Raw genomic sequence first — 14313 nt, 5'->3', positions numbered from 1 at the left:
ATTGCGGAAAAAAAAAATACCACAGAAGATATCCGCTCAACTTACAGCTGGAGCAATCTGGAGTGATGGTTTTAACCCATAACATACATTGCACAATAAACCAAGAAGGGCATTATGGGCCCCACTACTGAAAGAAAAACATAAAAAGAAACCACTCATTTTCTGGAAAAATGTTATACAGACAAATTAAATCAAAGCAGAACTCTCTGGCATGCCAACAAGCAGTTTGACTATAGGTGACAAAATGAAGCTTAAAAGGAAATTAACATCTTACCTCCAATTAATGATGGAGGATCTGCAGTCCCATAGAATGGAATTCTGTTCACTTAAAGGGACACTGAACCCAAACTTTTTCTTTTGCGATTCAGATAGAGCATGAAATTTTACGCAACTTTCTAATTTACTCCTATTATCAAATTTTCTTTATTCTCTTGGTATCTTTTTTGAAATGCAAGAATGTAAGTTTAGATGCCGGCCCATTTTTGGTGAACAACCTGGGTTGTCCTATATTGGTGGATACATTCAACCACCAATAATAAAGTGCTGTCCAGAGGGCTGAACCAAGAAAAAAAGCTTAGATGCCTTTTTCAAATAAAGATAGCAAGAGAACGAAGAAAAATTGATAATAGGAGTAAATTAGAAAGTTGCTAAAAATTGCATGCTCTATCTGAATCACGGAAGAAAAAAAAAATTGGGTTCAGTGTCCTTTTAACATACAGGTAAAGCTTATTAATTTATGAACCAAAATAGCAAGGGGGTATTTAATTGTGATCGTCACTATACTGAACTGTATAAAAAGGAATTTGTGTTGCATATTATATATAAATATATATTATTAAAAAAAGACAAGTTGTGAGATATAAAGAGGTTGGTAGATTACATTGGATTTTATCTGTTTGTACAAACTGAAAGAAAAATATAAAATTTTATAAAATGGTTTCAGTAAGGGGGAAAAAAAATCCCAGGCGCAGACCCTCAAGTGAAAGGCTGGGCAAATCAGGGGGAAAAAAACCCAAAACATTTTATGTTTATTATAAAATGCCCATGTAATTAAAAACTGAATCACTTATATCAAGGGGATGTACAAATGCAATAACTCACAAATGTATTAAATGCAATAAAGCTTGGGCACCAGGTATGCTCCTGTGATGTTTCTGAGCAGGACATGAATGGTGATTGGTGGATAAATATGTATTAAGATCATAATTGGCTATATGGCCTGCAGTCTGCGGTTTATTTGATAGTCTTTGTTTTTAAAAAAAAAATTTGAATGAATCTTTTTTTTTTGTGTTTTTAAAAACCATTTATCATAATATAAGTAATGGGCATCTCACAAATAAAATGAAATCTATTCTTTTAGAGAACAATTATAAAACTCAGTTATTTTAAGAATTTTATTGATATCCCACATCAGTTAGCAGAGGAAGATCAAACTTTATTGAAACTGCTTGCATACAAAATATATTGCACTATAACCAAACAAAATGTCAACGTAAAATCCAATCTGTCGTAGCTAATATGTACAGAGGATATTTTCGAAAGAGCATTACAAGGTTAGTCTACCTTGGTTAAAGTATCTACAGTATTTTAAATCAAAACAGCGTACAGATGATGTGTACAGAGTATCATCAATGTTTGTTTTCCAAATACTATACATTCCCAAAATAAATAAATAACTAGAAATCAACATTAGTGTTTGGCAATACTTTTAAGACATTTTAAATTCATTAATCTGTGTGCAGTTTGTTGCAATTTTATATTTTCATTTGTATGCAACAGCAGAGGGAGGATAAAACAATTAGGTATGAAGCAAAGAAAAATAATTTCACCACGTATGATACGGCGACTCTTTTGTACGGTAATGTACAGCTCAACGATGCCTCTAAGTATAGAGGCTTACATGGAGAGCAAGAGTAGAAGATGGCAAAATTATTTCTGCAGTAAGTAAAATTAATATTTAGAATGAAAACTAGTTTGATTCATAACACCTTCCTCTTTATGTACCACATGAAAATGATCAGACAACAGCTACAGTGTACATGTGTTGTGTAATAAGACTATGTACCTGAAGACATTCTCTTGAATATAACAGAGCCCAGCCTATGCCTGCATGGTGAATGGGCTTGATTTACCTCTGATATTTGAGCTCTCTATTTCTACATTGTTGAGAACTAAACAGAAATTGAGAGGTTAAAATAAAAAATTAGTTTATTTAAAAAAAAGGGAACAGTTGAGGCCAAATATATAAGACTAATTTTATCATCAGTAACATATCAGACAAAATACTCTAATCTCTTGCAAGTGAGAGAAAAAAAAAATCTTCACTAATCATGTCAATGAAGACAACGTGTGTCCATGCCAGGACTATTCATTGTTCAGTGCAAATCCAGAGTTCTACATTTTTCCCTCCTGCAGCTGAGGTTGATGTTTATGTATTTAAAATATTATGAAAGCATGCATTAAAAGTTCTAATTCCAGACAAGATTTGCTACATATTATTTTACATTTAGGATTTTCAACTCTGCCCCAGATTAGTTTTTTTCTAATAATATCCCCTACCTGCCAAGATATAAAAAAGGCACAGATCATACAACTTTTTTGTTTCATTTTTTTTTTTTTTGCCAAAGAAAATGACAGTTTATTACATTACACACATCTTAGGTCACACTAAGATACTGCAAAAAGGGCCAAAATGATTAAAGGACATGAGTCATTTAAGCATTAGATTAAGACAACCTAAAGCCTGGCTGGAATCATTTAGTATTTATATTCTGTAGTCTGAAGTTGAGCAATGACTATGTTAAATCAGCTGCCTGAAAATGGTACAACTGAACACAAGTATACCAAAAACACAAAGCATAGTATTTTTTTTCATTTATTTCCTTTTAAACAAAAAATACTTTTTTTTTTTTTTTTTAAATCAAGTGCAATATGTACTTGAAAGCCTCATACGTTTTGATATTTAAATGCAAATGTTTCCACTGTCTGCCTTTTGAAAACTGCTTAGAGCCAATACTAACAAAATAGGGCTAAACAGGAACTTTTTTGTTTCATGCCCTGTATCATCCTGCCTATTTGTCTTTGGCCTAACAGACTTCTTGAATGTGAAATAAGATTTATTATATTTAGGCTGTGTAAGATTTGTTTTAGAAATGTAAGGTTACGGTACTCCATTAACCACCACTTGTTGCTGGCCATCCACTATATCCAGCTTTTCTTTCTTTTGAACACGGTCCTTTACCGAGCGTAGTCTGTTTCCCTCTCCAGGTGTATTCTGCATGGTTTTATTATGTACACTCCTTTCATTATTGCAGTCAATTCGGATCTACAAATAAAGAAGTAAATCAAGTAAAAAAACATCTGAAAACTAGAGAGATAGGCAATGGAAAAAATTGGCTTCAGACAATTTTCTTTTCGGTAAATTTTACATTTTTGTTTTAGGACATTTACAAACATAGTTGCATTTGTTAGAAAATAATTTAGTTTGAAATGTTCATTTTGAGCAACAGTGCAGATTCTGGCCATTTTTCTTTATCTGAAGCTATTATCAGCTTTCATTTAGTCATTCTATATCATTCATTCTAAAAGAGACAGGAAACCCCAAAAATGTAAATCATGATTAGGATAGAACATTACATTTTAAACAACTTTGAAATGTACTTTTATTATCACATATGCTTCATGCTCGTTATTCTTTGCTGAAGGAACAGCACTGCACTACTGGCAGCTAGATGAACACATCTTAGCCAATCACAAGAGACAAAATGTATGCAGGCACCAATCACCAGCTAGCTTCTACTAGTGTAGGATATATGCATGTTCATCAATGGAAACCAAGATTGATTGCTCTGATTCTTGCAAGTTTTATTTTGACTTTCCTATTCCTTTAAACTTATTATTTAAATTTATACATCTAATTTTTGTGCACTGCATTTTACTATACTGAAAGTGTCTGTTTAAAAAGGGGCATGAAACACTTTTTTTGTCATTCGTGATTCAGATACAACATGCAAATTTAATAACTTTCCAATTTAATTATTTGATTTAATTTGCTTATTTTTCTTGGTACCCTTTGTTGAAAAACATAATTTATGTAAGAACTTACCTGATAAATTCATTTCTTTCATATTAGCAAGAGTCCATGAGCTAGTGATGTATGGGATATACATTCCTACCAGGAGGGGCAAAGTTTCCCAAACCTCAAAATGCCTATAAATACACCCCTCACCACACCCACAAATCAGTTTAACGAATAGCCAAGAAGTGGGGTGATAAAGGAGCAAAAGCATCAACAAGGAATTGGAATAATTGTGCTTTATACAAAAAAAATCATAACCACCACAAAAAGGGTGGGCCTCATGGACTCTTGCCAATATGAAAGAAATGAATTTATCAGGTAAGTTCTTACATAAATTATGTTTTCTTTCATGTAATTGGCAAGAGTCCATGAGCTAGTGACATATGGAATAGCAAATACCCAAGATGTGGAACTCCACGCAAGAGTCACTAGAGAGGGAGGGATAAAAATAAAGACAGCCAATTCCGCTGAAAAAAGAATCCACAACCCAAATCAAAAAGTTTTAATCTTATAATGAAAAAAACCCTGAAATATAAGCAGTAGAATCAAACTGAAACAGCTGCCTGAAGTACTATTCTACCAAAAACTGCTTCTGAAGAAGAGAAAACTTCAAAATCATAGAATTTAGTAAAAGTATGCAAAGAAGACAAAGTTGCTGCTTTGCAAATCTGATCAACAGAAGCTTCATTCTTAAAAGCCCAGGAAGTAGAAACTGACCTGGTAGAATGAGCCGTAATCCTCTGAGGCGGGGAATTACCCGAATCCAAATAAGCATGATGAATCAAAAGCTTTAACCAAGAAGCCAAAGAAATGGCAGAAGCTTTCTGACCTTTCCTAGAACCAGAAAAGATAACAAATAGACTAGAAGTCATTTTGAAATCTTTAGTAGCTTCAATATAATATTTCAAAGTTCTTACCACATCCAAAGAATGCAAAGATCTTTCCAAAGAATTCTTAGGATTAGGACACAACGAAGGGACAACAATTTCTCTACTAATGTTGTTGGAATTCACAACCTTAGGTAAAAATTTAAATGAAGTCCGCAAAACAGCCTTATCCTGATGAAAAATCAGAAAAGGAGACTCACAAGAAAGAGCAGATAATTCAGAAAACCTTCTAGCAGAAGAGATAGCCAAAAGAAACAATACTTTCCAAGAAAGTAATTTAATGTCCAGAGAATGCATAGGCTCAAACGGAGGAGCCTGTAAAGCTCTCAAAACCAAATTAAGACTCCAAGGAGGAGAGATTGACTTAATGACAGGCTTGATACGAACCAAAGCCTGTACAAAACAACGAATGTCAGGAAGATTAGCAATTTTTCTGTGAAACAGAACAGAAAGAGCAGAGATTTGTCCTTTCAAGGAACTTGCAGACAAGCCCTTATCCAAACCAACCTGAAGAAACTGTAAAATTCTAGGAATTCTAAAAGAATACCAAGAGAACTTATGAGAAGAACACCATGAAATGTAAGTCTTCCAAACTCGGCATAGTATTGATCGCCGAGTCAGAGAAACCTCTATGACTAAGCATTCAATCTCCATACCTTCAAATTTAATGATTTGAGATCCTGATGGAAAAACGGGCCTTGAGATAAAAAGGTCTGGCCTTAACGGAAGTGGCCAAGGTTGGCAACTGGACATCCGAACAAGATCCGCATACCAAAACCTGTGTGGCCATGCTGGAGCCACCAGCAGTACAAACAAACGCTCCATTATGATTTTGGAAATCACTCTTGGAAGAAGAACTAGAGGCGGAAAGATATAAGCAGGATGATAATCCCAAGTAAGTGACAACGCATCCACTGCTTCCGCCTGAGGATCCCTGGACCTGGACAGGTACCTGGGAAGTTTCCTGTTTAAATGAGAAGCCATCAGATCTATTTCTGGAAGCCCACATATCTGAACAATCTGAAGAAACACATCTGGGTGACGAGACCATTCTCCTGGATGTAAAGTCTAGCGACTGAGATAATCTGCTTCCCAATTGTCTATACCTGGGATATGGACCGCAGAGATTAGACAGGAGCTGGATTCCGCCCATGCAAGTATCCAAGATACTTCTTTCATAGCTTGAGGACTGAGAGTCCTACCTTGATGATTGACACCACCACATCAGAGATAGTCGAGTATTGGGATTTAAGGATATCAATTGTGATATCTTTGTATAATCCCTGCACCATTGGTTCAGCATACAAAGCTGAAGAGGTCTCATGTGAAAACGAGCAAAGGGGATAGCGTCCGATGCTGCAGTCATGAGACCTAAAACCTCCATGCACATAGCTACTGAAGGGAATGACAGACTGAAGGTTCCGACAAGCTGAAACCAATTTCAGACGTCTTTTGTCTGTTAGAGACAAAGTCATGGATACTGAATCTATTTGGAATCCTAAAAAGATTACCCTTGTCTGAGGAATCAAGGAACTTTTTGGTAAATTGATCCTCCAACCATGTTTCTGAAGAAACAACACAAGTTGATTCGTGTGAGATTCTGCAGAATGTAAAGACTGAGCAAGTACCAAGATATCGTCCAAATAAGGAAACATCGCAATACCCCGCTCTCTGATTACAGAGAGAACGGCACCGAAAACCTTTGAGAAGATCCTTGGAGCTGTTGCTTGGCCAAAAGGAACAAATTGGTAATGCTTGTCTAGAAAAGAGAATATCAGGAACTGATAGTGATCTGGATGAATTGGAATATGAAGATAAGCATCCTGTAATATAATGCCCTTGCAGAACAAAAGGCAGAATAGTCCTTATAGTCACCATTTTGAATGTTGGTATTCTTACATAAACGATTCAAAATTTTTAGATCCAGAACTGGTCTGAAAGAATTCTTTCTTTGATACAATGAACAGATTTGAATAAAACCCCAGACCCCGTTCCAGATATGAAACTGGCACAATTACCCCAGATGACTCCAGGTCTGAAACACACTTCAGGAAAGCCTGAGCCTTTACTGGGTTCACTGGAATGCGTGAGAGAAGAACCTTCTCACAGGCGGTCTTACCTTGAAACCTATTCTGTACCCATGAGAAACAATGTTCTGAATCAAATGATTTTGAATTGAATTGATCCAAACATCTTTGAAAAATCGTAGTCTGTCCCCTACCAGCTGTGCTGGAATGAGGGTCGCACCTTCATGTGGACTTGGGGGCTGGTTTTGATTTTCTTAAAGGCTTGGATTTATTCCAGACTGGAGAAGGCTTCCAATTGGAAACCGTTCCTTTAGGGGAAGGGTCAGGCTTCTGTTCCTTATTCTGACGAAAGGAACGAAAACGGTTAGCAGCCCTAAATTTACCCTTAGATTTTTTATCCTGAGGCAAAAAAGCTCCCTTCCCCCCAGTGACAGTTGAAATTATAGAATCCAACTGAGAACCAAACAATTTATTACCTTGGAAAGAAAGAGATAGCAACGTTGACTTAGAAGTCATATCCACATTCCAAGATTTAAGCCATAAAGCTCTTCTAGCTAAAATAGCTAAAGACATATACCGGACATCAATTCTAATGATATAAAAAATGGCATCACAAATGAAATTATTAGCATGTTGAAGTAGTTTAACAATGCTATACACATTATGATCTGGTACTTGTTGCGCTAAAGTATCCAACCAAAAAGTTGAAGCCGCAGCAACATCAGCCAAAGAAATAGCAGGCCTAAGAAGATGACCTGAACATAAATAAGCCTTCCTTAGATAAGATTCAAGCTTCCTATCTAAAGGATCTTTAAAAGAAGTACTATCTGCCGTAGGAATAGTAGTACGTTTAGCAAGAGTAGAGATAGCCCCATCAACTTTGGGGATTTTTTCTCAAAACTCCAATCTATCAGACGGCAAAGGGTACAGTCTCTTAAACCTTAAAGAAGGAGTAGATGAAGTACCCAAACTATTCCATTCCCTAGAAATTACATCTGAAATAGCATCAGGAACTGGAAAACCTCTGGAATAACTACATGAGGTTTAAAAACCTAATTTAAACGTTTACTGGTTTTAATATCAAGAGGACTAGTCTCCTCCATATCTAATGCAATCAACACCTCTTTTAATAAAGAACGAATAAACTCCATTTTAAATAAATATGAAGATTTGTCACTGCCAATATCTGAGGCAGAATCTTCTGAACCAGATAGATCCTCATCAGAGATAGATGAATTTTTAAATGACCTCCAGCATTCTGATTTATCTAATTTATGAGAAGTTTTAAAAGACTTTTACGTTTATTAGAAGGAGGTATAACAGACAGGGCCTTCTGAATAGAATTAGAAACAAATTCTCACATTAACAGGAATATCCTGAACATTAGATGTTGAAGGAACAACAACAGGTAATGGACTACTACTAATGGAAATATTGTCTGCTTTTGAAAGTTTATCATGACAACTAACACAAACTACAGCTGGAGGAACAATTACCACAAGTTTACAACAAATGCACTTAGCTTTGGTAGAACCGACATCAGGCAGCAGCATTCCAGAAGTAGATTCTGATACAGGGTCAGACAGACATCTTGCAATATGTAATAGAAAAAACAACATAAAGCAAAATTATCAAATTCCTTAAATGACAGTTTCAGGAATGGGAAAAAATGCAAACAGAATAAGCCTCTGGAAACCAGAAGCAAAAAGAAACAAAGACTTAAATAATGTCAAAAAAACTGGCGCCAAGTATGACACCCACAATTGACCAATTTTTTGGCGCCAAAAACGTCTGCAACAAACACGTGCGTCATACATGACGCAACTACGTGAAAACTCTTGGCGCCAACTAAGACGCCGGAAATGACGACATTACGTCAACAAACGTAATTCTCACACCAAAAAAGTCTCGCGCCAAGAATGACGCAATAAATTATAGCAATTTTTGCTCCCGCAAGCCTAACAGCCCACAATTTAGAAAGAAAAGTCAATTGAAAAAAATTTCAGGAAAGAAATTTTTTTATTCCTATGCATTTCCCAAAATGAAACTGGCAGTCTGTAAGAATGAAATATGCTGATTAACCTGAATCATGGCAAATAGAAGTATAAAACATAATTAGAACTTTACATATAAAGTGCCAAACCATAGCTGAGAGTGTCATAAATAAAATAAGACATACTTACCAAAAGACACTCATCTACATATAGCAGATAGCCAAACCAGTACTGAAACGAGAATCAGCAGAGGTAATGGGATATAAGAGTATATCGTCGATCTGAAAAGGGAGGTAGGAGATGAATCTCTACGACCGATAACAGAGAACCTATGAAATAGATCCCCGATAGGATGACCATTGCATTCAATAGGCAATACTCCCTTCACATCCCTCTGTCATTCACTGCACTCTGAGAGGAAACCGGGCTTCAGCATGCTGAGAAGCGCATATCAACGTAGAAATCTAGCACAAACTTACTTCACCACCTCCATAGGAGTCAAAGTTTGTAAAACTGAATTGTGGGTGTGGTGGGGGGTGTATTTATAGGCATTTTGAGGTTTGGGAAACTTTGCCCCTCCTGGTATATCCCATACATCACTAGCTCATGGACTCTTGCCAATTACATGAAAGAAAGCATGCCTAAACGTAGGCCAAGGCTAGGCTCAGAAGCAGGAAGGGCGCTATTGGATGATTGGTGGCTGCATATATATGCCTCTTCTCATTGGCTTAACAATGTGTTCAGCTTTCAAGTAGTGCATCGCTGCACCTTCAGAGAATGAAGCAAAAATGTATCCTCTCCTCTGATTGCATTTCTCATGGCCTTCTCCGCCAGGATGGTCATGTTTTTGATAAATTACTTTCTATTTAGGTTACAAATGATTAAAACAAAAGAACAAATGCAACAGTACACAGTCCTATACATACATAATTACACAAATTTTCCATACCATACATACTTGTGTCAATCATTTTACTGTGTCCACACAATCCCATTATACAACAAATACTTTCCTTTGTGTCATCTAGGACAATGTGTTTTTACTCTTGCAGTGTCAGTAACACCATTGTATTGCGTTAACATACATCCATTTTTATTCACCGCACACACACTCACATTCCCACTTTAATTTTAAAAATTAACCCTTTTGTTGCATAGCTTATTGTACTTTTCCAGTTGTTTATTGAGTCTGTTTGTTCTAAAGCTGCACTCTTTTTTTTGTAATAGTTTTATTATTTAAAAAAAAAAATTCAGAGAAATAATCCCACCAAAAAGGGCCATGCCCCCTCAAAGCTGCAGACCCTTTCCTTACCTAGCTACCACAGGAGACACAACATCAGTGGCTGGCAGTCTGTTAAGATTGTGTAAGCGTTACACAATTAGGTGTGACTGACCCACTTAAAAAAAAAAAAAAAGTTGCAGTACCACCAGCTTTGCTATGATTCTGTGACAAAACCATTAGAAATAATATTTATTTTACTTTTTTCAGTAAAGCAAAGAATAATGAAAATGCCACTTTCGTTTTTTTTTTATTCTTGCGAAAATGAATGCAAATTTCTACCGAATACCTTTAAGAGTGACAGTTGTTGAAAGGTACAGTAATGTTCAAATTAAACATTTATGATTCAGAGTATGAAATTTTAAACAACTTTAGAATTTTCTTTTATTATCGAATATACTTAATTTTCTTGGTATCCTTTGTTGAAATGCATACCTAAATAGGCTCACGAGCAGCAATGCACTACTGGGGGGAGCCAACTACAGATTTGTGGATGCACATATATGCCTCTTATTGTCTCACCTGGTGTCTTCAGCTAGCGCCCAGTAATGCATTCCTGCTCCTTAAAAAAGGATACCAAGAGAATGAAGCAGATTTAATAATAAAAATAAATTGGAAAGATGTTTAAAATTGTATGGTCTATCACAATCATGAAAGAAAAATGTTGGTTTCCATGTCCCTTGTCCTCTAACAGCTTTTAGATTTTCCAATTCTAGGCCGTTCCAGTAGATTTAATAACCTTGAAATAACCTACTTTTAAGAGCTGTTCAAATGCATTTGAAGTAGAATAAGCCCCCCCCCCCCAATACCTTTGCATTTAACACTGTTACGCTAGCTAGAAAATAACATTAGAATGTTCTTATGAGTGCAATAAAGATATAGGACATTTAAATTTACAAAAAAAAAAAAAAAAAAATTACATGAAAACATAATTTATGTAAGAACTTACCTGATAAATTCATTTCTTTCATATTAGCAAGAGTCCATGAGCTAGTGACGTATGGGATATACATTCCTACCAGGAGGGGCAAAGTTTCCCAAACCTTAAAATGCCTATAAATACACCCCTCACCACACCCACAAATCAGTTTAACGAATAGCCAAGAAGTGGGGTGATAAGAAAAAAGTGCGAAAGCATAAAAAATAAGGAATTGGAATAATTGTGCTTTATACAAAAAAATCATAACCACCAAAAAAAGGGTGGGCCTCATGGACTCTTGCTAATATGAAAGAAATGAATTTATCAGGTAAGTTCTTACATAAATTATGTTTTCTTTCATGTAATTAGCAAGAGTCCATGAGCTAGTGACGTATGGGATAATGACTACCCAAGATGTGGATCTTTCCACGCAAGAGTCACTAGAGAGGGAGGGATAAAATAAAGACAGCCAATTCCTGCTGAAAATAATCCACACCCAAAATAAAGTTTAATGAAAACATAAGCAGAAGATTCAAACTGAAACCACTGTCTGAAGTACTTTTCTACCAAAAACTGCTTCAGAAGAAGAAAACACATCAAAAATGGTAGAATTTTAGTAAAAGTATGCAAAGAGGACCAAGTTGCTGCTTTGCAAATCTGATCAACCGAAGCTTCATTCCTAAACGCCCAGGAAGTAGAAACTGACCTAGTAGAATGAGCTGTAATCCTTCGAGGCAGAGTTTTACCCGACTCGACATGATGAAATAAAGATTTCAACCAAGATGCCAAAGAAATGGCAGAAGCTTTCTGGCCTTTTCTAGAACCGGAAAAAATAACAAATAGACTAGAAGTCTTTCGGAAAGACTTAGTAGTTTCAACATAATAATAAAAAGCTCTAACAGCATCCAAAGAATGCAATGATTTCTCCTTAGAATTCATAGGATTAGGACATAATGAAGGAACCACAATTTCTCTACTAATGTTGTTAGAATTCACAACCTTAGGTAAAAAATTCAAAAGAAGTTTGCAGCACCGCCTTATCCTGATGAAAAATCAGAAAAGGAGACTCACAAGAAAGAGCAGATAATTCAGAGACTCTTCTGGCAGAAGAGATGGCCAAAAGAAACAAAACTTTCCAAGAAAGTAATTAAATGACCAAAGAATACATGGGTTCAAAAGGAGGAGCTTGAATAGCCCCCAGAACCAAATTCAAACTCCAAGGAGGAGAAATTGACTGAATGACAGGTTTTATACGAACCAAAGCTTGTACAAAACAATGAATATCAGGAAGATTAGCAATCTTTCTGTGAAAAAGAACAGAAAGAGCAGAGATTTGTCAAGGAACTTGCGGACAAACCTTTATCTAAACCATCCTGAAGAAACTGTAAAATTCTCGTTATTCAAAAAGAATGCCAAGAAAAATGATGAGACAGACACTAAGTAATATAAGTCTTCCAGACTCTATAATATATCTCTCTAGATACAGATTTACAAGCCTGTCACATAGTATCAATCACAGAGTCAGAGAAACCTCTTTGACCAAGAATCAAGCGTTCAAACTCCATACCTTAAAATTTAAGGATTTGAGATCCTAATGGAAGAAAGGACCTTGCGACAGAAAGTCTGGTCTTAACGGAAGAGTCCACAGCTGGCAAGAGGCCATCCGGACAAGATCCGCATACCAAAACCTGTGAGGCCATGCTGGAGCTACCAGCAGGACAAACGAGCATTCCTTTAGAATCTTGGAGAATACTCTTGAAAGAAGAACTAGAGGCGGAAAGATATAGGCAGGATGATACTTCCAAAGAAGTGATAATGCATCCACTGCCTCCGCCCGAGGATCCCGGGATCTGGACAGATACCAGGGAAGTTTCTTGTTTAGATGAGAAGCCATCAGATCTATTTCTGGGAGTTCCCACATTTGAACAATCTGAAGAAATACCTCTGGGTGAAGAGACCATTCGCCCGGATGCAACGTTTGGCGACTGAGATAATCCGCTTCCCAATTGTCTATACCTGGGATATGAACCGCAGAGAGTAGACAGGAGCTGGATTCCGCCCAAACCAAAATTCAAGATACTTCTTTCATAGCCAGAGGACTGTGAGTCCCTCCTTGATGATTGATGTATGCCACAGTTGTGACATTGTCTATCTGAAAACAAATGAACAACTCTCTCTTCAGAAGAGGCCAAGACTGAAGAGCTCTGAAAATTGCACGGAGTTCCAAAATATTGATCGGTAATCTCACCTCCTGAGATTCCCAAACCCCTTGTGCCGTCAGAGACCCCCACACAGCTCCCCAACCTGTAAGACTTGCATCTGTTGAGATTATAGTCCAGGTCGGAAGAACATAGAAGCCCCCTGAACTAAACGATGGTGATCTGTCCACCACGTCAGAGAGTGTCGTATAATCGGTTTAAAGATATTAATTGAAATATCTTTGTGTAATCCCTGCACCATTGGTTCAGCATACAGAGCTGAAGAGGTCGCATGTGAAAACGAGCAAACGAGATCGCATCCGATGCGGCAGTCCTAAGACCTAAAATTTCCATGCATAAGGCTACCAAAGGGAATGATTGTGACTGAAGGTTTTGACAAGCTGATATCAATGTTAAACTTCTCTTGTCTGACAAGGACAGAGTCATAGACACAATCTATCTGGAAACCTAAAAAGGTTACCCTTGTCTGAGGAATCAATGAACTTTTTGGTATATTGATCTTCCAACCATGATCTTGAAGAAACAACACAAGTCGATTCGTATGAGATTCTGCGAAAATGTGAAGACTGAGCAAGTACCAAGATATCGTCCAAATAAGGAAATACCAAAACCCTGTTCTCTGATTACAGACAGAAGAGCACCGAGAACCTTTGAAAAAATTCTTGGAGCTGATGCTAGGCCAAACGGTAGAGCCACAAAACTGGTAATGCTTGTCTAAAAAGAGAATCTCAGAAACTAAAAGTGATCTGGATGAATCGGAATATGCAGATATGCATCCTGTAAATCTATTGTAGACATATAATGCCCTTGCTAAACAAAAGGCAGGATAGTCCTACAGTTACCATCTTGAATGTTGGTATACTTACATAACGATTCAATATTGATAGATCCGGAACTGGTCTGAAGGAAT

At 36.6% G+C, this 14313-nt stretch overlaps 1 protein-coding gene across 2 annotated transcripts in view; it reads right to left on the bottom strand.

The window, feature by feature from the left end:
- Positions 1 to 1380: 1380 nt before the first annotated feature.
- FMR1 (fragile X messenger ribonucleoprotein 1) overlaps positions 1381 to 14313 on the bottom strand; it is a 111212-nt gene continuing 98279 nt past the window's right edge. For both annotated transcript variants that reach the window (XM_053699149.1, XM_053699148.1), the window contains one exon: positions 1381 to 3325. In XM_053699149.1, coding sequence (XP_053555124.1) covers positions 3161 to 3325 — 165 coding nt within the window. In that variant the 3' untranslated portion in view covers positions 1381 to 3160. The remainder of the gene's footprint in view (positions 3326 to 14313) is intronic.

Source organism: Bombina bombina, chromosome 1, assembly GCF_027579735.1.
Source record: "Bombina bombina isolate aBomBom1 chromosome 1, aBomBom1.pri, whole genome shotgun sequence".
NCBI classification, from domain to species: Eukaryota; Metazoa; Chordata; class Amphibia; order Anura; family Bombinatoridae; genus Bombina; species Bombina bombina.
The sequence above is the reverse complement of the archived record's forward strand: the minus strand, read 5'-3'. Positions and strand labels throughout refer to the sequence as shown.